We start from the raw sequence: 25,629 nt of genomic DNA, 5'->3' as shown, positions 1-25,629 counted from the left end.
TCTGACAACCATTATCAACAATACCAAATAAAAACACGATAATAACGAGAAACTGACTCTTTCTCTAATTAAAAGAGAAACCACCCAAAATCTCAATAGGAACCGCTTCTCTACAATAAACAAACATCTCAATTTCCATAAAGCACCATCACAATTTTTCTTTTCATAAAAAGCTCTCTTCTCTCTAAAGAAGCCTTGCATCTTATGCACGGGAGGCTCCTCTCTCTCTCTCTCTCTCTCTCTAGAACAGACAACCATTATGATATGGTGACCCAAATAAGACACACCTTCTCTTTCTAAAAATAACCCATTGTATAGAAAAAAAAATTCACAAATAAAACTCACTTCTATAAAAAATTAATCTTTATTTCTTTAAATATGAGCTCTCAAATTCATTCTAATCCAAATAAAACTTATCCCAATAACCAACTCTAAGGAAAAAAAAATCTCATTAGTTAATAGCAATCCCACATAATATTGGTATATCTCAATCCCAAATGATTTTCTAGGATTTTCTAATGTGGGTGATTTTGAATAACACTAATGATATAGATGATACTAGAAAATCCTAAACTAAAATTATACAGGTCTGGCCCTAATCCAAATAAAACTTATCCCAATAACCAACTCTAAGGAAAAAAAAATCTCATTAGTTAATAGCAATCCCACATAATATTGGTATATCTCAATCCCAAATGATTTTCTAGGATTTTCTAATGTGGGTGATTTTGAATAACACTAATGATATAGATGATACTAGAAAATCCTAAACTAAAATTATACAGGTCTGGCCTTAGAGCACCCGAGAGGTGTCTCCCAAGACCATACACATTCAAAATGCTGAGTTGTCGCAAGTGTTGATGTTTTGGCCTATTCTATGTTTCTTGGGTCGGCCCTAATACAAAAAGAAAGCGCTTTCGTTCTTGCTTGCTGGTAGGCAACCAAGCGAAGCGCTTTCTTACCGGCACTGCTTTTCTTCAATTAGGCCAGCCTATCCAAGGATCAGTTGCCGAAAACCCAACAGAAAGAACTAGAAAGCCATTGAAAAAAAAAGAAAAGTCAAATTCAGGGGATATTAATGGATTACCTTGTCCAACTTTTATTACTACTTGATAAGTTCAATTATGTGCATCTAAAAGAAAATTCCAAGCCATCTCTCTCTCTCAGACGCGCAAGCACACACACTCTATGTGGATGGAGTACATCTCATTTGGCTGCCAAATCATCTGCATTCAACTATCATACTATTATGCATTGAGAACCACATGCATTTACAAAAGAACTCAATCGACCATTAACATCAATGACTAAAGCATATCACAAAGAAGCCATAAACTATTAATTTCTCACTCTAAAACTCAATTCTAATATTATTCCACATGCCACCCAATATTGGGCATGAAACCTGAAAGAGCAACGAGTCATCTTTTGGGATGGAAATTAGTTACCTGCATTCCAGATATCACATAAAGAAACCCAAAAACCATTTCCACCAATCTCTGAAATCAGTATCAGCGCACAGGTCAAGAAACAAGCTATATATCCTCCAGAAACTACATTCACAGCCCCAACCAACCATTTCAAAATGTCCTTGCAGCTTACCTAAAAGAGCCCCAAAAACTGTAAGGACCTTCAAAATCACATTCCATGACCACCCTAATGTAAGACTTCCTTTCACATCACAAGAAAACATGTCAATACCGTCTTGACCACCACAAACGAAATTCACCTTTTTTGCAAGAAGCACAAGCCATGACTATACCCACAAAATCCATCCCATAAAGAATGCTCCATACAGATTTATCACCTTTTAAGAAACGAGGTAGCGATGAACTTGTTAGAAGTAACTCGCTTCAATTCTTCCACATGTTCATCATTACTGATTGCTAGCGCAGTTCGAAGCTCAGCAAGCAGCACCTCATGGCCCCATTTGGGATCACCTTGAAGATACAAGGCTTGAAGAACAAGATAATAAGCAGCCAAACTCAAATCCTTGCAAGTCCCAGTTAGCATGGTCAAGTTATCAGCTCTTGATTTCTCTGAAACCCCCATTTGAGGGATGCTCACAATGACCCTATCAAACTTAACCCCATCAGTCTCTCCCTCTCCAAAATCTTTAGCTTTGTTGCTGTTTTGGCTGAGATTCACCATCGAAGATAGGGCGGCCATACATGTGCTTCCGTTATCTTCCCCCTTCTTTGTCTTCTTTACCAAGTCTTTGGTCTTGGTCTTTGATTTCTTGTTGTTTTGGCTTGGATTCACCCCTGGAGATGGGGCGACCACACCCATCCTTCCATCATCTTCTGCCTTCATCTTTGCCCTTCTAATAGTTGGGGTTTTAACAGGCTTATCCAATTGGGTTCCTCTTCCACGTTTTCTACTGGTTTTTTCAGGAGCATGAATAGCCTCCATTATAATGCAATCATCGTTCTCTTCTTCAGGTTCTTCAGGGCCTTTCGGAGGTAGTGAGGATGAGGGAGAAAGTGAATGTTTCTTACCTCTCCCTTTCTTGGATCCACATTTCTTCAGTTCTGGTACTTGAAGTGGCGAAGTTTCAACCACGGGGTCCATTTTTGGCTCAGTGGATGGAACCCCATCACAGTTTTCAATAGTTGTGCTGCAGTTACCATGAGGAATACAGTCCTCATTTTTGATGGGTTGTTCTTCTGCTAACAGTTTCTAAATATAAGAGAGAAAGCACAGTTAAGGAGTGCGAAATACAGAATTTTCATGGATAGTTCTGTTCTTTTGAAACAAATCCCAATAATAAGAGAAACTAGGAGTTCAAAATAAGGGAAAAGCACATATTGGCACAAATCTGTGAAAATAACATTGTTAGAAAGAATTTTTTTCACATTATGAAATTGAGAAATATTGTCTCCCATCTAGTTTTAACTGGTTGAACATGAAACAATGAACAAAAAGGGATATGCTTTGTGACAAAAACGATACCATTAGATGAAAAACTGAAAAATGTTAATTTTCTGGTTTCTCACCAACCATTCCCTCTCTTGAAAATTTACTGTTTCGTTTCTATTTTGGATGTCATGCCTTCTTATTTATGATTGTGCCGTCAACCATATTTTTCAACTGCCTGGGCTTTCTGAGTGGGTGATTACTTTTTGAAGCAGTCTTAATGTCTTCTGAATTAAACAAGTTAGTTCATTCCACTCCTCCTTCAGGGTCAAAAGAAAGCAGCCAGAGTTGCTACAACATGCAGTCACGCAATTTCTAGGAGCCCACTTACTTGTGCCTAGGTGTCATAGGAGGGGGGATTCACATTAGAATTGGGCTGAACGGAAGCTGTATATCTTATAAAAATTAAATAAAAAGACAAAAAGGAACGGAAGTTTTACATGCCAAAACCTAGTACCTTCGTGATATACTTTCTCTTTGTTCACATAGGTTATGAGTTTTAGAGTGTTTTCAATAGGAGAGGGAGCACAAAATTCCACAAGCTTCAATCTAGAGAATTTCAATGTGCAACCCAGATTTATGGGAAAAATAATAGCATAGACATCACAACAGCAACTGTTTTTGGAAAATTTGTCATATTCAAGTAAGTTGAAATATCGCTTCGAGAGTGAAAAGGAACACCTTTACAAGACAAACACAATATGTGTATCCTTCTTTCTTATTTATGGTTCGGAACAATTTAAGAGCTTTAGGAGCTCTAGAATGGTCGTATGGCCCTTACATATCCAAAGCTGTAGGAGGCTCAAAGGAAACAAAATGGCCGGCAGTTATAACTTTCTTTCAAGTGGGTACCTATTTTAGAAGCTACTTGGTTGTCTTTGTTTTCCTTTCCTGGGAAAGCTAGGCTTGCACAATCTCTATCCTATAATTCAGGTTATCACACTGGTCAAGCAAAGCGAGGGTGACAACCATTTGGTGGTTTTCAACTACTTCCACTATGGTACATAAAAAATCCATAAACTCTAAGCACATTTTTCTATGGGTACATATAAGGCATACATGGAAAACAAACTTGGATGAGGAATTGAATACTGATAGCAAACATCTCCAGGGATCCCTTCTAGGATATAAGCTGCCTCATATGCATCATTTTCTGTTTTGGCAAGTCACCAAGAGTTCATTGAAGGATAATTCTTAATAAAATTCATAGGGGACTGTATACTATAAGACCATTCATTTTCAGTACAAGGAGGTCGTAGTCATTCTTAACCATTGGATGTGAAATCCGACCGATTGAAATGCATCATAACATTTAAGAAAATTTATTTTGGACTTTGTGCCTAGTCAATGACACATCTCCAACCACCCCATTTCACATATACGGTAAAAAATGGTAGCGGTCTCCTTAGAAGTACATGGGGGGAAAGAGCAATCATCATCATCCAGCCTTGTCCCAATCATTTGGGGTTAGCTAAATGAATCTTGTTCCTTCATTCTTCTCTCTCAAGGGTCATACCCTAGTAAAACCAAAAGTTACTGTAACATAGATTCAGGATTCATGATAAGATGTAGCAAACTTCTACGGTGGCTGCCTACACAACACAACTCACCTCCAAGGCCAAGAGGAATCAATTCATATAAAACATAAAGCATTGTACAATCCATACATGCATCATCCCATCATATAAGCTCATTCAAAATCGTATCGCCATCATCATCATCATAGCCTATTCCCAATTAATTGGGTTGGCTACACAAATCCTAGTCCATTTCAGGATTCATGACGAGTTTTTTGGCAAAATTTTACATTGGCTGCCTACCCAACACAACCCAGCCCTTTTACCCGGGCATGGGACAGGCTAAGGAAATGTTTAAGGTCATCACCCTTCTTAGACCGCCAATAAATATGACATACAATGCAAAAAAGTTAGTGAAACGACTGGACCAGATGTCTTTCAAACTAAGGTAGAACACTGCCAATAATCAGTAAGCAAGAGTGAATCATTTAAAGATACAAAGTAGTCCATGAGAAATGCAGGCAAATTCAATAAAAGATACAACAAAATAGCAGAGAAATATCTTACTCAAAGATAAATGGAACATAAAATATTTGAGTGATTCTTTCCCAGGAATATCAAAATGCACCTAAGAGATGAACTACTTAAAAAAAGAAGTAAAACACCCCCCACTTCCTAGGTGTTTTACTTCCCTTTTTTTTCCCGTTCTTTTGGGGTGTTTAGGACTCTGCCATGCCCACTCAGACTCAACTGAGTTACGCTCCGGCTCAAGCCAGGGCAGAGTTCCTGGCCTGAGTTGATTTAAACAATATAACTCTAAAATGATCTATAAAATTTATCTGCATTCTCCTTTTTTATTTTGCTTTGGACTCCATATTTATAAAGTTTTGCCTCTTTTATTTATCATTTGTGCCTTTCTGGTTCTATGAGTGTGGGGGTTTTCTGGGTTAGTTTCCTATTTTGGATGGTCGATGCTTATATCAGTGAGACAGGTTTCAGTTTATGTTGTTCATTGTATAGTTTATGAGTCTTTTTCTTCTGGTTTCCTTTTTTCCCTGGTATGTGGTCTATGATGCACGCGTACTTAAAATGTTACATCAGTTTGGTTTTGTCTTTTTAGTTTTGATAGTTGTTTGTTTTTCTTTCCTGTTTCCTTTATGCATGTTTTGGTTATTACGTTTTTCTTGTTCACTGGGCTTCTTTTAAGTGTGGTTTTGTTGTGTGATTTGAAGGTTTTTAATGCATCCTTTTTAAGTAGTTGATCTTTCCAATCTCTTGGTATTGTGTGGTTTCTTCGCAACTCTATTGTTGTTCCTCTTCCTATTTGATGATTGTTGATAGCTCTCTTCTTAGTATTCTGATCTGATATATTTCTATGCTTGTCAAAGTCCTAATTTCTTCAGTTTTTTCGTTTTTTGGCACATGTTAGATCTTCTTTTATACATATTCTGGTTCTTACGTTTTTCTTGCTCACTGGGCTTCTTTAAGTGGGCAAGTTTTAAGTATGATTTTGTTGTCTGATTTGATGGTTTTTAATGAATTCTTTTAAGTAGTTGATCTTTCTAATCTCTTGGTATTGTGTGGTTTCTTCTCAACTCCATTGTTGTTCCTCTCCCTCTTTGATGATTGTTGATACCTCTATCTATGAACTCTTTTTAATATTCTGATCTAATATATTTCTATGTTTGTCAGAGTCTTAATTTCTTCAGTTTTTGCATGGTAGATGTTCATTTTTGGCACATGTTATTATCAAGGTTTTCTCCTTTCTTTCACTCAATGTCGAGCGTAATATATTATAATCTTAAGTCTCACTTTCTTTAGATGCAGTAGATATGAAGTAACCTATGTGGTTCTTCATAGCCACTAAACAGGTTTCCAACAAGGTAGGTAATTTAGCCACGACATATGGGATGGAGTTTTAAAGTTTTTCTTTGAAAAAGTGTACAATGAGACTGTTTATTTTTTTTACAAAAAAGTCACAACCACCCCAAGCTATCAAACGTGAACTTGGGTTGGGGTCTACCATGGACATTGCTTAAAGTCAAGAAATGACAGACCCATGTTGTCCAATTTAACATTATGGCTTGGGGAAAAACTTTTAAACTCCATTCCATACGTCATAGCTGAATTATATACCTTACTGGAAACCTATTTTTGGCTATGAAGAACCACATAGGTTACTCCATATCTACTGCATCTAAAGAAAGAGACACTTAAGATTATAATTTATTACGCTCGAAATTTGATGAAAAAAGGAGAAAAACTTGATGATAACATGTGCCAAAAAATGATCTACCGTATAAAAAATGAAGAAATTAAGACTCTGACAAGCATAGAAATATATCAAATCAGAATACTAAGAAGAATGCATAGAGAGAGCTATCAACAATCATCAAAGAGGGAGAGGAGCAATAGAGGTTAGAAGAAGCCACACAATAACAAGAGATTAAAGATCAACTCCTGAAAAAGAATGCATTAAAAACCATCAAATCAAACAGCAAAACTATATTTAAACTTACCCACTTAAAGAAGCCTAGTGAACAAGAAAAACGTAAGAACCGTAACATACATAAAGGAAGATCTAACATGTGCCAAAAAATGAAGATCTACCACACAAAAACTAAAGAAGTTAAGGCTCTGACAAGCATAGAAATATATCAGATCAGAATACTAAGAAGAGTTCATAAAGAGAGCTATCAATAATCATCAAATAGGGAGAGGAACAACAATAGAGTTGAGAAGAAACCACACAATACCAAGAGATTAGAAAGATCAACTACCTAAAAAGAATGCATTAGAAACCATCAAATCATACAGTAAAACCACTCTTAAAGTTGCCCAGTTAAAGAAAGCCAGTGAACAAGAAAAACGTAAGAACCAGAACATGTATAAAGGAAACAGGAAAGAAAAACAAACAACTATCAAAACTAAAAAAGCAAAACCAAACTGATGTAACATTTTAAGTACATGTGCATCATAGACCACAGACTAGGGAAGAAAGGAAACCAGAAGAAAATACTCATAACTATAAAATGAAAATGTAAATTGAAACCATTCTCACGGATATAAGCACCAACCATCCAAAATAGAAAAATAACTACATAAGCCACAAAAACACCCAAAAAATCCCCACACTCATAGAAACTAGAAAAACCCCAAATGATAAATACAAGAGCCAAAACTTCATAAAAATGGAGCCCAAAACAGAATAAATACGGAGAATGCAGAAAAAAATTTATAGATCATTTTATTGTTATGTTTTTTAAATCAACTCGGGCTAGGAACTCCGCCTTCGCCCGAGACAGAGTACAACTCGATCGAGTCTGAGTGGACACGGCAGAGTCCTATACACCCCAAAAGAATGGGGGAACAAAAGAATGTAAAACACCCAGGAAGCTGGGATTGGGCTTTGTGGCGGGAGAGTTCTTCTTTAGAACTAAAACCAGAGAGCTCTAGTCTTTAGAATAAGCATTTCATCACATGATATCACCATGTATGCTTACTTTGTATTAGGATAGCTCATGAAAGTGGGGATAAAGAAAAGTATGGTTTTCCATGTCTCTTCAAACCCTAGCAGAGAGGGAAAGCTCCCCTTCTTTCGCTGAAGCTTGCTATTATGTCACCCTCTTAATGTAGCAGAGAAGCACAGGCTGACATTAAAGCATGAAATGATACCTTATAAAATCCCTATACTGCACCTTCTCAAAGTTCCAGGGCAGTGTTTCGTGACTTGCATCCACCAAGGTACACGGACCTTGGCTGCGGAAAGTAACTTCGACGATTTCCAAATGGACTAGGTCAAGTTAAAAATAATCAAAATTAGGAAAAAAATGTTTCGAGTACATAGAAATCATTAGAAGGCTAAAGAAGATAAAAAAGCACAAAATATGAACTACTTAAAATATTGATTTATAACTTGAATATTTCAGAAAAATTAAATCATCATTATCATCATCATCCAAACCATATCCCAATGATTTGGGGATCCAATTCCTCCATTCTTCTCTATCAAGGGTCATGCCCTCAATAAGACCAAAAAGTCACATGGGTACAGGATTTGTGAAAAGATGTGGCAAAATTTTATGCTAGTTGCCCACCTAACGGAACCCACCTCCTTTACCCGGGATTGGGATAGGTTAAGGGAATGTTTAAGGTCCTCACCATTATTAGACCAGTTCAAAAAATTAAATAAAGGAAACAAATCACGAACGATCCCAAATCATCCTTAAAACTATCAAAATCATTTCTAAGCAATATATTGATCATTTCTATTTTTAAAAAGTTTTTACATTTGCTCTAAAATATTTGTAGAGGGCTTTTGTGTGGGGACGAGAACTCGCCTCCCCACCAGGGCGAGGACGTAGACTCAATGGAGTCAGCTTCAGTTGAGAGAATCCACCTCCTCTCTCTCCATTTCTTCCCTGCAATTGATGCAGTGGCCCTTCTATCCCTAAAAAGCACCAAGATCCTCCCAACAAGCTTCCATGGAGGGCTGAAGTCTACCATGGGAAATGCCCAGGAGTCAGGCTTCCATGGCCAGCTGAAGTCTACCACTGCAAATGGCCAAGAATCAGGCAATGCCTAAATGGCCACAGAGCTAGTCCTCGAGTTCCGGGAATTTGATGGAACCCTAAAATCACAAACCCTAATCCTAACCAGTCTAGACCAGCTCAGAGTCATTACCTTTAACATCCACACTTTTGAGAGGCCTGGCTCCTTCAAGTTAGAGCCCAAAATCTCATGAGAAAGAGAGAGATGATTTGCAAAGCTTCTGCCTGTTTCGAGGGAGACAAACAGGGTGATGCCCTGTTTTTAGAGAGAGAGGAAGGCAGTGCACTTTTCTGAGAAGGCCGATTTAGGGAGAAAGAAAGAATCTGTTCTATCACTGTACAACGTACTCAGGGCATACAGGCCTCCACCAAGTCCAAGTAACTCAGTCTAAGTCTGGAAACACTGTTTTAGAACCTATGAGCTTTAGCCCTCGGTGAGTAGGTATGAGAAAGAACAATCACTTTGTTTCGCTGCAAAAATTCGAAGATTGAACCATACAGAGAGAAATTGAAAACGCAGAAGGTAGAAAAAGAGCGCATTCATTTTGTCAGAAATCCGAACGGAAGAGAGAGACAGAGAGAGAAGCCAGACCTTCGCAAGCCTAAACCCCTAGAGATATAGGCATTGCAGACCAGAACTTGTAGAGAGATAAATGGTTATCAACCTTGCATGCCTAAACCCCAATGAGAGAGAGAACATGCGTACTGAAACTTCTAGAGGGAAAACCCATTTCACAAAGTGTAGAGGGAGAAACTCTAACCTTGCAAGCCTAATTCCTAAAGCCATGTAGGAGATAGAGAGAGAGAGAGAACTGCATCCATAACTTAAAGAACTAGCATGTAAGCGAGAGAGTACTGCATCCATAACTTAAGGAAATAGCAGATAGGGGAAGTATTGAGAATCTAGAGAGAGAAAATGAAAGCAACCCAAAACATCAAGAGAGAGAAAAGGGGAAAGAGCGAGGGCACCTATCTGATACCTGTGAAGCCATGACCCAATGGCCATCAATGAAATCTTGATGAACCCTCATCTGATTGAACTCAAAAATCATCTCTTCGCGAGTGTTCCTAAAATACACAGCATACTTCGAACCATCCTCTGCAACCACCTTCGAAATCACCCCGACCCACCAGCCATCATTGTAGAAAGCATCGACCTCTTCGTAGAGAGAGAAAGCATGTGGCGTATCAGGAACGGGAGGCAATGGCCTCACATTGACAATCTCCAAAGTTTCAACCAATGGCCCATTCTCATCGTCACTCACAAGGTTATCGTACTCAACCATGATTCTGGTTTTTCCAACCATTTTCGTCACAGTTGCAGTGAACCAGGCACCCTTGAAGCCATCTTCATCGCTGCTAACTTCCACCCGGCTCCCCTTCCTCAACGCCATGGTTCCTCTGCTCTTAGGTTTCGGTTTCAATCGTCTTTATCTCTCTAAACTGTAACTTCAAATAATCAAATCCTCCTCTCTCTGTAACCTGTATCAGTGCCTAACACATCTTCAGTCCGGTACTCTCTATCTGCCTTCTCCAGGATTCAGTACTCGGTACTTCTCTTTGACTCTCTCTCTAAAACCTCTTCTCTACCTCTCTCTCTCTAAAATCTCTTCTCTACGTCTCTCTCTTACTCTCGCTCTCTGTCAAAGTCTTTCTCTCTTCTCTCTGTGATTTTCTCTGCATTTTTTTGGTAAAAACATAGTGACCAAAATGGCCCTCATACTATTCAAATATTTCGAGAAGATATTCGCAGGCTGAAATTGAAGCAAAACTGAAAGAGCCAGGCTTCTCCATTTCCCTCGGATTATTTAATGGGAAAATGAAATTTCTAAAGAATTTTATACTCGTGTATCTCTTAACTAATGTTTTAATTATAAAGAAATTTTATTTTATTTAAAAAAAAAATATGCCTTCCAACTTTAAATTTCGAAGTTAGAAGTTACGAATACGAATTCACGTCGAGCTTTAAAAGGCTACATTTCCAACCTTCCGAAGCCAGTTATTTCTGATATTCAGTCAATCACTTTGAACCTTCAAGTTTTGAAATAGATAAATTTCATACCTTAAAGGGCCATTGTCCTCTCCTGCAAGTTCTAAAGTAACAACTTTGATGTCGATCCCTCAGAGTCTGAAATATAAATATTATGCAAATACAAATAAAAAGGTTAAGGTGTTTGCATAAGGTTGGCGCCTTATACCATCAAAGTAAGGGGCAATTCAAAATGATGCCGAAAGATGCGATTCAAGTGTCAAAAATCCTTCATATCTAATTATAAAATTTAAATGCTTCAAAAAAAGTATAAATCCAGTAGATTCACGAACACGTAAAAATATTGAAAGATGACAGTCCAAATAATGCATTACAAAATGCACCATTTCTTGGGCTTGAAATTATTGTTTTTCACATCTACACAAGTCAATGTCGAGATGGTCAATTGGAGGATATTTAAGAGATAGAACACTCTTTTTGAATGAATTTTTTGGGTGCACGTTATTTTTATTATAGAAACTATTTTTAAATAAAAAATGGATTCAGACCCAGTTCGAGTTGACCCAATTTGATTGCATCCCCTCATGGAGATTTAGTTTCACTATTGGAAACCTTACGATGGTTTGAAAATCTATTTTATCCCTAGCCATAAAATATAAAAGTTTTAAAATGGTACGAATTGAAAATATTTACAAATACTAAAAACTATTAAAAATAGGGAGAATTATTTCATTCAACAGTTGTATAGTAGTATAATGCAACCAAACCTCTAGAAAACCATGTTTTTGCCATTTGTATGATCCCAAATTTTGCACACACATTCTCTTCATTCTCATAATCAATCCTACAAAGAAAAAAAAAAAAAAATCAATTTTTACCCTAGGTCAAAATTAGTACCCTCCAACAATGAATCTTGATCATCCATTTAGTCAATTTCAAGATCAAGGCCTTAACAAATTCAAAATCATTTTTTTGTTTTTTAGCATTGTTAATATAATCATGATAACACTACATAAAAATTTTAGAAATAAAAAAAGTCCTTCTGAGGCTTATATCTAACCATCTCACTAAAATAGACGGCTTATATTAATTAGGCTAGAAAAACACTTTCTAAAGCGTTTTTTTCAAAATTTTATTTTATGTGATTGTTTTTTAAAATGAAAAGAGTGTGCATTTAAAAACTTGTGTCAAACAAATATCTCTAACATGGTTTTTTAATATACATGCATTATACTACTATACAACGACAGTTGTATGAAATCATTCCCTTAAAAATAGATGCTCCAAATAATTTAATAAAAAATACATTATTTTTAAGACTTAAAGTACTTTTTTTTTCCTCGTATACATATATCTCGAGCTTGAGAAGATTTTTCAATATCGGAGAGTTCTCTTTGCAGAATTTCTTACTTTGAAATTACAAGCTTAACACTTTGTAGAAACTATTTTCATATCGAAATGATTTGGGGGTAATTCTGAGTTTTCAAACAAGGAGTGGAGCATATCTTTCTTGTAAGTATTTCTTACAAGAGGGAGTAAAAAGGGCAGTAATCACAAACAATGGATCAAAAGAGAGAGAGAGAAGAGAGAGAGAGAGCAAAGCGGCCTATCATCATTCACCAATTCAATTGTACGCAGTCCACACCTGTAACTCATGCATGAGAGATGAGTGCACTTCTCCATGCATGAGGGATGTGTGCTCTCTCTCTCTCTTTCTCTCTCCTTTTTCTCTCTCATCACCAATCCCCACCTTTCTCTATAACTCTTCTTCTTTCTCTCTCCTCTTTTCGATCTCAACACCAACCCCACCAACGCATAACAAATATATTCTCTCCATCGATCCAATACAAATGCAGCGAAATTATCGATCGAATGGTATTATTAGTTGCCGGCGCGCCTCGGACATTGCAATTCATGTTCCCCTTTCTGTTACTTTAAAACAAAAAAAAAAAAAAAAAGTAAGTTAAATTTAAAATTGAGTAATGATTCTATATGGGACTCTTTTTCTGTTTATGCAAGTAGGATTTCAAAAAGATCATCATTAAATTTGACATAGATCCATAAAAAAGTTATCATATAGTATAGAACTTGACTTTTTTTATAGATCCGTATTAAATTTAATGGTGATCTTTTAGAGTCCTACACACATAAGTGGAGGAAGATCCTTTAAATCATTTCCGTTTAAAATCTATTGTTATGTAACTTCTATTACGAGATATTATATTTTGAATTTTTTAAGAGTTTAAAATTTGATATTGTAATAAATAACGATCGTTTTTAGCCGATTAACTTTTCTTGAGTAGTTAAATCGCCAAAATGGTTAGAATCCTAGAGATTTTACGGTAGTTTACCCTACTTAAGCAGCCCTATACTCAAGTTTTATTGGTCTTAATCGATGATTAGAAAAAATAGTAAAAGATAAGTTTTTAAAAAATAAAATAAAATTTATGGGATGAAGATTTAAAATGACCTAAAATAACATTGGACAAAAAAAGAAAAAATATATATATATAAAATGGGTTTTTTTTGGTCATCGGGAGGGGATAGGAGTTAACAGTTCAGTAATTCCCATCTAGGTTACAATCCAGATTAAAAATCGTCGGATTTTGAAATACTAATTTAAAATTTACCTTGGGCATGCTTGTTGGGTTTATGTAGCCTTTAAAAGCCTTATGAGCGTCTATTGAAATACTTTTATTATAGTGAAACATAAACTCAGTGGGAGTGTGGTCCCTCGAGGATCATACTAAGCAAATAATGTTTGCTTATACCGGACTGTGCTTATCGATCTCGGCAAGTCGGTTTGAAAACCCAAGGTACCTGGGTATAAAGAATTAATCGGTGAGGGTTTTGGATTAACCTTTGATGAGGTCGGAGCTTATGCTTAAATGAGTGAACCGAGGAACTGTGTGACCTTTGTGTGTGATGGTAGGCCTACTGAGACGGGGGCCAAAACCTCATCCATGTTACATCACACGTCATGCATATTAATAAATCGTTCGGGAAAGCCAGATATCCACATTTGGGTGAAGCATATGCATGTGTGAGAGATACCCCTATGCGTCATAGAGCTATGGTTGCATCAGGTCGTGGTGTCATTGACTCGTCTCTAGGAGAAGACCTGTAATCCACAGACTGGGATTGCGACCCCTTTATTCATTGGCCTGACTTTGGTGACCCGCTAATGAGCCCTTGCTTGGACTGTGGGTCATGGGAAACATTGGGTCGGTTCGATAAAACTAGCATGGTCTGTAGTCCACAGTTGAAGGTGGAGTACCCCGTTATTATAGATTGAATTCCTAAAACCATATGGATCTGTTTCCCATCATATTAATTTAATTATGTTCATTTTATTATTGAATTGATTTTAGTTTTATTATTTGAATTTTTATGAATTTCTCAATATTTTATTTATGATTTTTGGACTTATAAAAATACAGTTATTGATTTTACAAAGTTGTAAAAATTCAAATATATATTAATTCGTTTTATTTAATTTTAAAACTTTTTATAAAATTTCATGGGGGCCCAAAGTGTACATGGCCCCACCATGTGGCATGTGGGTGGGGGCCCACATGTGCCACAAAAGGGTGGCACGCCCCCCACCTTTTGAATTCTTTGTTTGCTTTATGCTTAAGTCTTTAAGTTATTGTAACTTTGATTTGTGGCATGTGGTCAAATCTTGGAAGGAAAATATTGATAATGGCTTTATTTGTTTTATAGCAAGTTTGCTTTAAAGGCATATGGTCAATTTGAATAAATAGTAAATATTGACCTTATTTTATTTACATTTGGTAATATTTATTTGCATGGTAATATTTGACATATCTTTATGGAATATGTGAGATGGATCATGCACTTTTATGAAATGCATGATATTTATTTTATTTAAATATATTGATGGAAAAATGGTTTAAAGAAAGGGAGATAATGGTCCAAGCTCCTTCCATAATTTTGATGGTCTATCTATGGAATTGATGGCTTAGATCTCTCACCCCATAAGTCACCCTAGGTAGTACTCTCTCTCCTCTCTAGACCTAAGAAGAAACTAAAGGAAAATTAGAAGAAAGCCTAAGTTAATTTTGGGGGTTAAGATTTAAGAGAGATTTTAGTGGTTGTTACATAGTTTGGCCTAAATCAGCTATCCCGGTTTGAGATTAAACCTAGACCACAGATCCCGCGCGATTGGATGTGGTGATGTAAAAAGCCCGGTTGAGGTAATCTTCAGCATCTTTTCTTTTATTTGCTTGTTCTTTATTTTATATTCTCAAGCACAGTATTAGGTTATATGAATGGCATCAAGTAGTTGAGATTTATTTTATTGATGTGTTATTTATTTTTTGAAATTTCTATTGTTTGTAATAAGATTATCTATGAGTGATCTTGTTGCCAAAAAATGCTAAGGGGTGATTATTATTATTTTTAAAAAAAAAATTTGTATTTCTCCGACAAAAGATCACATAGGTATTTCTTTCAATGCTTTCTTATTGAAATCTCTCCAAGCAAAGGAATCATTCGACTCTAGTTAAGTACACCGAGCCAAATGGTAAAAGTTACTAAACCTAATTGTTATGAGTTTCAAGCCTCAGAGATCTTAGGGGTGGTCATGGACTCGATGGCTAAACTCGACCTAAGTCTAGGTATGGGTTAAAAAATTCTAGGTCCAAATTTTAGACCCAAACACCATTCGGATCTAGGACCAGGCCCTGGTCCAATATTTTTCAATTTATGAAAATATATTAAATACATAAATATTGTAATTTTTGAGTCGGATCCAATCGGGCCTAGGTCCAGGTCCAAGTCCGAGTCTGGGTCACTCGGCCGCATCCGTTGCCAACCCTAAGAGATGAGTTGTTGTTTTTGGGGGGAGTAGTTTCTTTTGGGTGTGGTTTGTATAGAGCCTCCAAACAATCAAATTAGAGCCTACCTTCAAATAGCATCAAAAAACGTGATTTGATTTCAATAAGGGAAAACAATCAAATTAGAGCCTACCTTCAAATAGCATAAAAAAACGTGATTTCAATAAGGGAAATCTTTGTGATAGCTTTAAAATATATTTTCATTTTTATTTATAAAGTTTAAAGCTTCAAAAATAGTGTAGATCAAGCAGATCTATAAAAATTTAAAAATCTTGAAAATTGAAGGTCCAAAAATACATTACAAAATACACTTTCTAAAACTTGAAATTCATTTTTTTCTCATACCCATACATCTTGATGTCGAGATGATCAATTGGAAGATATTTGGGCATCAAAACAACCTTTTCTAGTGAAATGTTTGAGGTAGGCTGATAGGCTCTAATTTGATTGTTTAGGACCTCATCTCTATATAAATTTTTCCCTTTTTTTTTGGTTAGCGGTATTAAATATCAACTGCTAACCACTCAAGTACAAGCCCAATTCCATCTCATGGCTCTTGATATGGAAACAAAAGAATAAATGACACCTTGATATTTTGACCCATTTGTGTTAAGGCATAAATTTAAAAGATACCTCTCGCGTAATGGAGGCACATGAATGACTCCTTTAAAAGCAATCACCTGAGTTAATTCGCCCATTGTGATGATATTTTAGTTATAAAGTGGTTTGACCATTTTGATGATATCTTACCTGAAACAAAGCTTATTTGAAGTGGTTTCTTACCTGAAGCAGAATTTTATCTAAAGCAAAACTCAATATATCCAGTAATCACAACTACCAATAGTATATGGGAAAGGGGCTGCGGTTGCGTTAGAACAGAGAACAGATGCCTATTCAAAAACAAGAGCATCACAAATCCCTTGGTCTTCATTTTGAATGTTAAACCATCACAGAAGAGGAGGATAAGAAGAAATTAGAGCTCATGTTTACAGAGAACTCAGATTTGAGTGGAAGTGCTTTACAACATTCGATTCTTCAAGCGGGATATTTTACATTTAAAATCTAACTTTTTTAATCTGAAGGTCAATCCACCAAAAGGTCTTCAAAGACAGTGGTATATCATGAAATGAAGATCAGAGACACAAGTTTCTACTTAGCAAAAATATGAAGAAATTCTGTTTTTGCCATTCTTATAGGACAATAACAAGGCCAGAAATTTTGCTTTCCTAGCATAAGAATGCTTGGAAGATGGATTTCCATCATGGAAGCTTGACTTAACCTCTTTTGATGATTCGACAAAGATACATGTAAATAACTCTGTTAAATCAAATAATTAAGGCACCTCAATAATATTTCACAGAAGAAACTTAAGATTACTATTAAGAGAATGCTCACAAAGATAAAACTCTTGATTAAAATTGACACATTTTCTTGCAAAGAAAACCAAAAGTAGACATACAGTCATAGTAGGTATTCATTTTCGACAATGAAGATAAAAGGTTTTTTACAGAAAATGTCAAGGGATCAACAACATCACCAAGGCCCATGATCCATCCTCCATATGTTTCTGGACAAGTCGATAGTCATTCTTACATCTATGAACTATCATGTAGTAAACCCTGCAAAAACACATGCAAGAGGTTAATTGTCTAAGGATTTACAGTAAATACCACTTGAAAAAATGACAATAATCAGGATCTAGACTCAAGTTTGCAAATGCAATATAATGTATGTCTTACACAATGTGCGACTCCTGTGTTTTTCTTTTTTCTTTTTTCTTTTTCTCATTGAGTCCATATAAAATCACTTGTATATAAGAGTAGCAGAAAAAGTATTCATTTTGGAAAGTATTTATAAACAAATTTGATAGAAAAACCAAAGTTCAAGAAAAATATGAGAAAAATAAAAGAACATTAAATTAGAATAATGGTACAAATTGGGATTCTAATAGCATAAGCATGATTTTGATTATGATGCCAACACGTGCCAATTGCATCTCCATTAAGTTTTAATGCGCTTCGAGCAAATAGAAGAGTTCAAGAAATGCAAAAGTTGACATATGCATTAGTGGTACAATCAGAGGATACATAAATTGCTCAAAAACCACGATATGCCCACATCAAGACCATTAAGTAGTGTCATTATAGACTAAATTTTAGTCTAAAAACCAATTAGATTCTTCATTCTCTAAAAAGATAAACCAGTTTGTCAATATCATGAAAGAACAGACCAATCTTCAGTTTTTATGGAAAAAAAAGTGAACAGAAAAGGGAATAAGAAAAAAACCTTAAAAAGAAGAAATATTTTAAATTGCATAACGGTAAAATGTAAACACAAGAAAAGCTGATGCCAGTCCTTAAGAAAAGCTTAATACAAGAAAAATTCTACAAGCAAATTGAAAAGGAAAAAAGCACAAGCTCAAGAGACATGCTATTGGCGTTACCATATACAAAAGGAAAGAAACAAGCATCATCAAGAGAGAAAAAAATATTGTGAGAGCACTTGAGTCAAACAATGCCGTCAAGGCAAATGCATTTCTCATCCTAAAAACTATAAAATGCTCATAGCCCAAAGCATTTCTATTGTAATAGGTAGTCTTTACTCAACTAAACATAATACTCTTACTGTGCGTTTTGCTTTCAAAAGACAAGACTAAACATCAGAGAACAACATCATCATCATAATCATCCGAGCCTTATCCCAACTATTTGAAGTTGGCTACACAAATCTAGTTCTATCATGCTGCTCTATCAAGGGCTATCCTCAACAAAAACATAGGTCACCAAATCTTTTCTCATTACTTTCATCTATGTCCTTTTGGGCTTGCCCCTAACCCTTCTAGAGCCTTCCACTTGAACCAAATCACACCTTCTAACTGGTGTTGTATTAGGCATATGTTGCACACGACAAGCCTATTTAAGTCTATTTTCCCTCATCTTATCGACTATTAAAGTCATACCTAAATTCCCTTGAATGTGTTTATTCTGAATTCTATACTTTCTTGTCGTGCCACTTATTCATCTCAACATCCTCATTTCAGCAAAACTCATCTTATGGATATGTTGTTTCTTAAACGTCCAACATTCCGTCCCATAAGCATTGTTGGTCTAATAGCTATCCTATCGACTTTCCTTTCAGTTTCATTGGTATATGTGACCATCAGAGAACGACTAATAATAAAAAATTAATCCATCATTCTATAGTTAAAAACTAGAACAGGGAAACGACAAAGTATCTTCAAATGAAGAAAAGGAAAGAAAAAGAAAGAACAAAGAGGTAAAAAATTCAATTTCTATCTCTTCAGTCATATCTGATAAAAAAGGAACGTTACAAAGGAGATCAGAATGGCCACTTCACAAGGATGACAAGCACAAAATGAGGAATGGTCCCAGCCAATGCAGCAAAAAGAAAAAAAAAAGAAAACATGAATTCAAGAAAGTCAAAAGTTATACAATGCTTACTAAACTAAATATTCTTATTACATTTTTGTTTAAAAAGGACAAGGCTATTGAGCATCAAAGAATAATAAACAATCAAAACTAGAATGAGGTAATAATAACAGAATAAAGAGAAGGAAAGAAGAAAAGAGAAAAGAAAACATGAAGTTCTTTGAGTCATACAATGCAGTCTAGGCAAATGTGATTCCTTCAATTTATGCATAAATTGATCAGAGCCCAATGCACTTCATCATTTCAACCTAAACATTGTTTTTTTTTTCAAAAGATAAGACTATAAGCATGATAGAACAATATAAAATCAAAACAACTTTTGGATTTTCCAGTAAGAATGACAGAAAAATAAATAAACGAAGAAAAAAAAAAAAAAAACAGAAAAGGAAAAAAACATTAGATGAAGAAAGTTTATGTAGCCCAGATAATTCTTGCTTGGGAATGCAATTTCATCAATTTGCATAAATTGCTCAGAGACCTATGCTTTTCATCATTCTATCACTGAAAAACCCAATACCTATGACCTCTTCTTGTCCAGACAACAACGTTCGGAAACTGGGTCCTCTCACTTGAAAAGAACACTGTCAACTGACCACTTTAACACCAACCCCCATGATAAAAGATGACCATCTAATTAGCTCTGTAACTTTCAGAGGTTCTAAGTGTGTTTTCACTAACCCTGAATTGATATTTAATAGAAGTCTATTCACAATTTTAGTAGAGCCCAAACATTTTTACAACTAGAAAACATACATAAAGGTCAAATAGAGAAACACTGTATTCTTGTTACTCAGAGATAGCAGCAACCAAAATATGAACAGTAAAGGGTTGATTTCCCAGATTAATGAAACATGTGAAACCAAATATAAAACTTCAGCCCACTGACAAAACTGTGACAAATTCAAACTCACACGTCTCAAGGACAAGCACAACACCAACGCATCAAGAAGTAACTAAAAGTGATACATGCCAGCTGAATTATTATATTCATTTGGGGGAAAGTTTCTACAAACAAATTTTCAGTGACAGCACAAATTTCTACATTTCAGATCATTCATCTATGTCTTGAAGGGTCTGGAGATTATAGATGAGCGCAGTTACTCAAAATTCAAGTGCAAAGCCTAATCCCCCTTCTCAATTTTTATAAGAAAAAGTGTTTTGTGAGTCAGCAAACTCACTAGCGCACACAATGACAAACATCCATCTTTAAGATGAACATCCACAACTAAAGATTCCTATCCAATGGATAGGAAACTATTCTAATAAAAATGTTTTAAAATTTTATTTTATTATATTGTATCTTTTATATTCATGATCATCATCGTGTAGATCATATCGATCCAAGATACATATAATGGGTGTTCAAGGGAGCCCGCATGAACAGGGGACTCATAAGAACCGGGTCCTTTTTATAAAGGCCCAAACAACATCTTACAAAAATAATCACCTGACGTCAACCAAAACCAACTAGGAAACTGAAACTTTAGACTCCAATTTAGACAAACATAAAAAACAACTCATAAATCTCATGCTCAAAGGAATTTGGATGAGAAGGAAAAGAACCTGGAAGCAGCATCTGGTATACACCATCAATTGGATCATGGCACATAGTTCAAACGTATTCAGCGTCTTATTATGTTCTTCAGAAAAGGTCAATTCGTCCATTATGTACAAGCTCTTTTATTTGCTTATATCGAAGGATCCACAGGTCATCAGCGACCATATCAATGGGATTATCACTGGGATACAGCAGCCAGAAATTAGTACATAAAGGTAAGGGCACATGCCATGCTTAGATCGCAATAGTAAAAATGACATAATCCTTTTTGCTAGAAACAATAATAATCATAGTATAGACTAAAGAGGAATTATAAGGTAGAACCCATTCTGCTTCAACTATGCCTGAGAGAACGAGAAAGGGAAGGTGTGGGGAGTAATATTGTGTTGGAGGAACCACCAGAACATGACAAGACAAGTAGCAAGTGACCTCCTTCCCCCCCTCCACCCTCTAGCACAGATAAGGTAGAACCAGTTCTCCATAATCATTCCATACAAGTGACATTACTGGGATTGTATACAAGGGACTTGATTAACCAAATAATTACAAAGTAAAAACAGAATTATAAATTGTTTCATACTAATAATAATAAAAAATAATGCCACTAAAACATACGAATCGTCGAGCTGGAAAGGGCCGAGATCTCCTCTGCTTTTACAGAAGACAAATGTGTCCAAGGGAGGCTCGGGAACTGAAGATGCAAAATTGTCACATCAGACCATGAGCAGAGATGGCATCTTTGCAGACCAAATGCATGTAAAAAGCCTAAAACATTACGCATTGCATCTATAGATGCTCCACACAAGATATTTGATATCAACCTTATTGGCCAAAAAAAAAAAACAAAAAGGAAATTTGTTCATCTCTTTGGTGCCAATAAGGTTAATGTTCATTTAGGATAATGTTGTGTTCAGAATAAAAATAGTATGTTAGTGTTCATTTAACATTGTCCAGTGGTCCAGGCACCCTATTTGCTAATTTAATGACAAAATGATTGTGAGAGATGTTTGGTAAGGTTACCCATGTCATCATCTTCACTTGCTAGGGATTGCTTCAATACGTCTTTGTATCCATCAGGTAATTTGCCTAATACAGATTGCTCAAGATGCTCTTTCATGATAATGATACACCTGAGAATAAACTGAATGTATTCAAAATTCACAACCAGAAGGTAATAAACAAAGTAACATGACAAAAAGTAATAAGAAAATTATATGACTTCCAAACCCAGTAATTCATTATGCATTCCACTATAAAATCATGAATTTACACATTAAACATTTAATCCATCACTATAACAATGCGCATCATGGGTCACTCTGATGAGTAAAAGAGTATCAACAAATTTCATCACACACACACACACACACACACACACACACACATATATATATATATATATAGAGAGAGAGAGAGAGAGAGAGAGAGGATGTGACCTTTGAGCAAAAGCCTGTTCTTGTGATGAGAGCCTGCCCCAAAGATCCGTTTTTGAAATGTGGAGTGTATATTTTTCAATCTGTAGCATTGATTTCACAAGAGGACTCATAGAACTCACCATGATGGATGGAAACATCCACAATTAAAAAGATCAATCATAATAACGGCCACTTACCTTTTGAAGCCGAATCCGCAGGTATGATCTCAATAGATACAATGTGCGATCTAGATCCATTTGATAGAGGGATATCATAAGTTCATCTTTGCCCTCAGCTCTTAATTCCTCCACTGTTTGTTCCTAAAGAAACAAGCCCGCCAAGCCAAAATCATTCCCATATGTGTCCTTAATAAAACTCAAATGATAAATTTGTGCATAACCAATAACTAAGGTCTTATATACTTTTCAGTTTAGGTACAAACAGCATTTAAACTCAAAAAAAGATCGATTAAAGCAACAATGTCCATACCACAGGGCTAAGGTGGTTGACCACACATCTGTATTTCTACCTCCAAAATAGAAGTGGGAGAAGAATTTCAAATAGCTTATATCATCATATGGGATGTATGTAATACAGGTCATATATACCTATACAATCAGACTATTAGAGACTGCCCTGCTTCTAAATGACTGCCTAGGCACTAGGGAGCGACCCTTTTTAATGGTTAACAGCATTAATATTTTGTTATATACAAAACTTTACCCGCAGTTGTGACTCTCAAAACATACATTTCAGATTTCCAAAAGGGGAGAATTGCATGAACTGGAAATCATGTGGAGAAACCTGGCACGAAAGTCAGCTATTGATAACAACTGGAAAGATATGAAGATCTGTCACTCCATAAAAAATGATTCAAAATGTCTGCTCTGTTTTATCAAATCGTACATCCCAAAAATGTACCCAGACAAGTGAAGAACAGGATGAATGTTCACTAACATGGTGAATATTCACTAACTTCTGCTTATTGTATAGTGCCAAAAGATATTATACTCCTGGAGGAACATCCTGTCTTCAACCGATAAATTAACCTGAATTAAAAAATCCCGAAGTGCACCCTCTATGCACTTGGAAAAAATAATGTCTCTGGATTGAATAGAGACCATCCAATTTTTAAATGGTGAGATCTAAGTGTTAGAAAACTCAAATTTCATTTTTTTTTTTTCTTTTGAGAATAATCATCTAGTGATTCTTAGGTGGTTCCCAAAATTTTGGATTGAAAAAAATCCTCCCAAGTAGTCTTCTGACTGAGGAATTAAAAGTAAACCATGCTTCCAAGGGACAATAGCAGAGTGCTCATCTATGATTAAGTTTACACTCCAGAAAATCACAAAACAAATACTTATAAACTCATGGCCCATAGAGCAATCCATCAAAGTCACATTGATTCAGCACAAAATAGGAAGCAATGTGAAGCGTAAGTTCTTTCAAAATTAAACAAATTTAGCTCAAGGAATCAAGCTTTTTGATAACTTACTAACAGCTCAATCTGTTCTCGCACTCTCTCAACCAATGGTTCCTCGAAACGAAGGATTTCAGGTGAAGCTTTCTCATTCCTCCAAGCACGTTTAAGAAGCTCAACATCAGTAGAAGCAGCAACTTCAGGGTCTTGAGTCCAAAATGTATCCTCAGAACCAGATGCCATGGTGAAACCCTAGCTCACTTAAATGAGCAGAAAACATCGACCATTTGTAAGGGTAGAAAAACAAAAAGGCAAGCACGGTCAAAGTTTACTTCACCTACAGGGTTGAAAACCCTAGATGACAGGCAATTTCCATGAGTAGCAAAATAATAAAAGGCCACCTATGATAAAAGCCTAGCCCGATTAAAAGTTTGGAAAACCAAGATCACCATACACTTTTAAGGGAACAAGAACAAGAGAACCTAAGCACATGGCGAAACCAAAGCTAGCTGACAAGGGTAAAAACCCTACATCACTGCATTTGCAGAGGTGAAAAGACAGATGATCAAACCATTAACAAGGGTAAGAGACACCCCACATCAGACACGCATGAACAAAAACAGTTATACAATCAAATCGTGGCCCTAAAATGCGCAGTGTTAAAATGTGATTCATCAAATTCGCATTCAAAAGTGTGTGCTTTTACCCACCTCACATCGCACCAAAAGAACAACCGCACAGTCATAGTCAAAATAACCTCACATTCTGTTAACAAATTGTTCATTTTGTAAATAGAATGCACACACAGTTTCTTGTATGCTAAACCCTGTAGGGAAAGTTTCAGCTCCATGATTCAGCACCACTACAAAAGTATAGACAATTTTTTATGCTATGCGTCCATGCATAACTATTTTCCAAATATCAGAGCAAATCTATGAAAAAACATCACAGCCCTGATATCAAATTGAAAGCAATTAAAAACAATGAAGATTAATAACAAAGAAAGTTAAGAACATTGAAGAAAATACCTGAAATTTCTTCAAGGGTTTGAAGGGAGAGGACGGGACGAAACGAGAGCCGATGGCCACAAATAAGGGCTAGAAGAAAGAGAGCAAGAGAGAGAGAGAGAGAAGCTGGTTACAGAGAGAAAAGAGACAAAGATAGCAACCAGAGCAGAGAGATGGAGGGTTTAGAGAGAGGAAAAATGGGTAAGGCTAGAGAGAGAAGAGGGGCTTGGCCACGGTGTGGAGAGAGAGAGCGCGCGCTTAGGTAGAGAGAGAAAACCTTGGGGTTACAGAGAACCGGGGAAATACGCAGTGATCGGAAAAATGCGTTTTCTCAGCTTTATTTTGCCGGTTACGAAATGTGGCCTTAGAGGAAAAAGGCGGGAAACAATCGCATTTCCTTTCATTTTGCACGTGACAACCAAGGTGCTGAGATTCTCCCGCGGCAGTGCGAAATCTAATGGTTTTTTTATAAAAATTTTATATATAGCCGAGGCCCTAAACAAACAAATTCAAGACAAACTCAAAATTTTTACTAGAAGATGTTGTTTTGGTGCCAAAATATCCTCAAATTGATCATCTCGATGTCAAGATGTATAAACATGAGAAAAAAATAGATTTTAATTTTTGAAAATCATGCATATTACAACGCATTTTTTTACTGTCAATTTTCAAGCTTTCATAAATCCGCTAGATCTACACTATTTTTTAAGTTTTAAATGTTATAATTAAAAATAAAATTATATTTCAAGGCTATCACAAAGATCTTCAATATTAAAACCATATTTCTCGATACTATTTAAAGGCGTGCTTTAATTTAATTGTTTAGAGCCTTAGCTCTATACAAACCGCACCACAAAAAAAAGGGGGCATTCTATTTCTATGTTGAAAAAGGCCTTTTGTAAGTTCGCGGACTCACCATCGTGCACAATCACAAACAAACGTCCATTC

General features: G+C 35.9%; 2 protein-coding genes and 2 non-coding genes across 5 annotated transcripts; 1 reads left to right on the top strand and 3 right to left on the bottom strand.

The window, feature by feature from the left end:
- Positions 1–1,209: 1,209 nt before the first annotated feature.
- LOC18433996 (uncharacterized) lies at positions 1,210–10,628 on the bottom strand. 2 transcript variants are annotated; one of them, XM_088848880.1, is made up of 2 exons: positions 9,117–10,628; positions 1,210–2,679 (listed from the first exon to the last, which is right to left on the bottom strand). In XM_088848880.1, the coding sequence occupies exons 1-2, from the start codon at positions 9,123–9,125 to the stop codon at positions 1,804–1,806; spliced, it is 885 nt and encodes a 294-aa protein (XP_088705006.1). In that variant the 5' UTR covers positions 9,126–10,628; the 3' UTR covers positions 1,210–1,803. The 2 variants fall into 2 exon arrangements, with proteins under 2 accessions (XP_088705006.1, XP_011623257.1); XM_011624955.3 differs by having other exon boundaries at positions 9,964–10,628.
- A 6,556-nt stretch (positions 10,629–17,184) lies between these two features.
- SLD5 (DNA replication protein-like protein) lies at positions 17,185–25,137 on the bottom strand. The gene is made up of 8 exons (XM_011625023.3): positions 24,703–25,137; positions 23,750–23,934; positions 22,452–22,574; positions 22,276–22,355; positions 21,860–21,969; positions 21,455–21,530; positions 20,845–21,020; positions 17,185–17,451 (listed from the first exon to the last, which is right to left on the bottom strand). Exons 2-7 carry the CDS (start codon positions 23,915–23,917, stop codon positions 20,924–20,926), a joined length of 654 nt encoding a protein of 217 aa, XP_011623325.2. The 5' UTR covers positions 23,918–23,934; positions 24,703–25,137; the 3' UTR covers positions 17,185–17,451; positions 20,845–20,923.
- Positions 19,127–19,229, top strand: LOC148780229 (U6 spliceosomal RNA). The gene has a single exon (XR_016043479.1). It is a non-coding gene; the product is annotated as a U6 spliceosomal RNA (small nuclear RNA).
- LOC148780228 (small nucleolar RNA snoR118) lies at positions 19,444–19,527 on the bottom strand. The gene has a single exon (XR_016043494.1). It is a non-coding gene; the product is annotated as a small nucleolar RNA snoR118 (small nucleolar RNA).
- Positions 25,138–25,629: the final 492 nt, after the last annotated feature.

Source organism: Amborella trichopoda, chromosome 10, assembly GCF_054954075.1.
Source record: "Amborella trichopoda isolate Santa Cruz 75 chromosome 10, AtrichopodaSantaCruz75HAP2 v2.0, whole genome shotgun sequence".
NCBI classification, from domain to species: domain Eukaryota; kingdom Viridiplantae; phylum Streptophyta; class Magnoliopsida; order Amborellales; family Amborellaceae; genus Amborella; species Amborella trichopoda.
The sequence above is the reverse complement of the archived record's forward strand: the minus strand, read 5'-3'. Positions and strand labels throughout refer to the sequence as shown.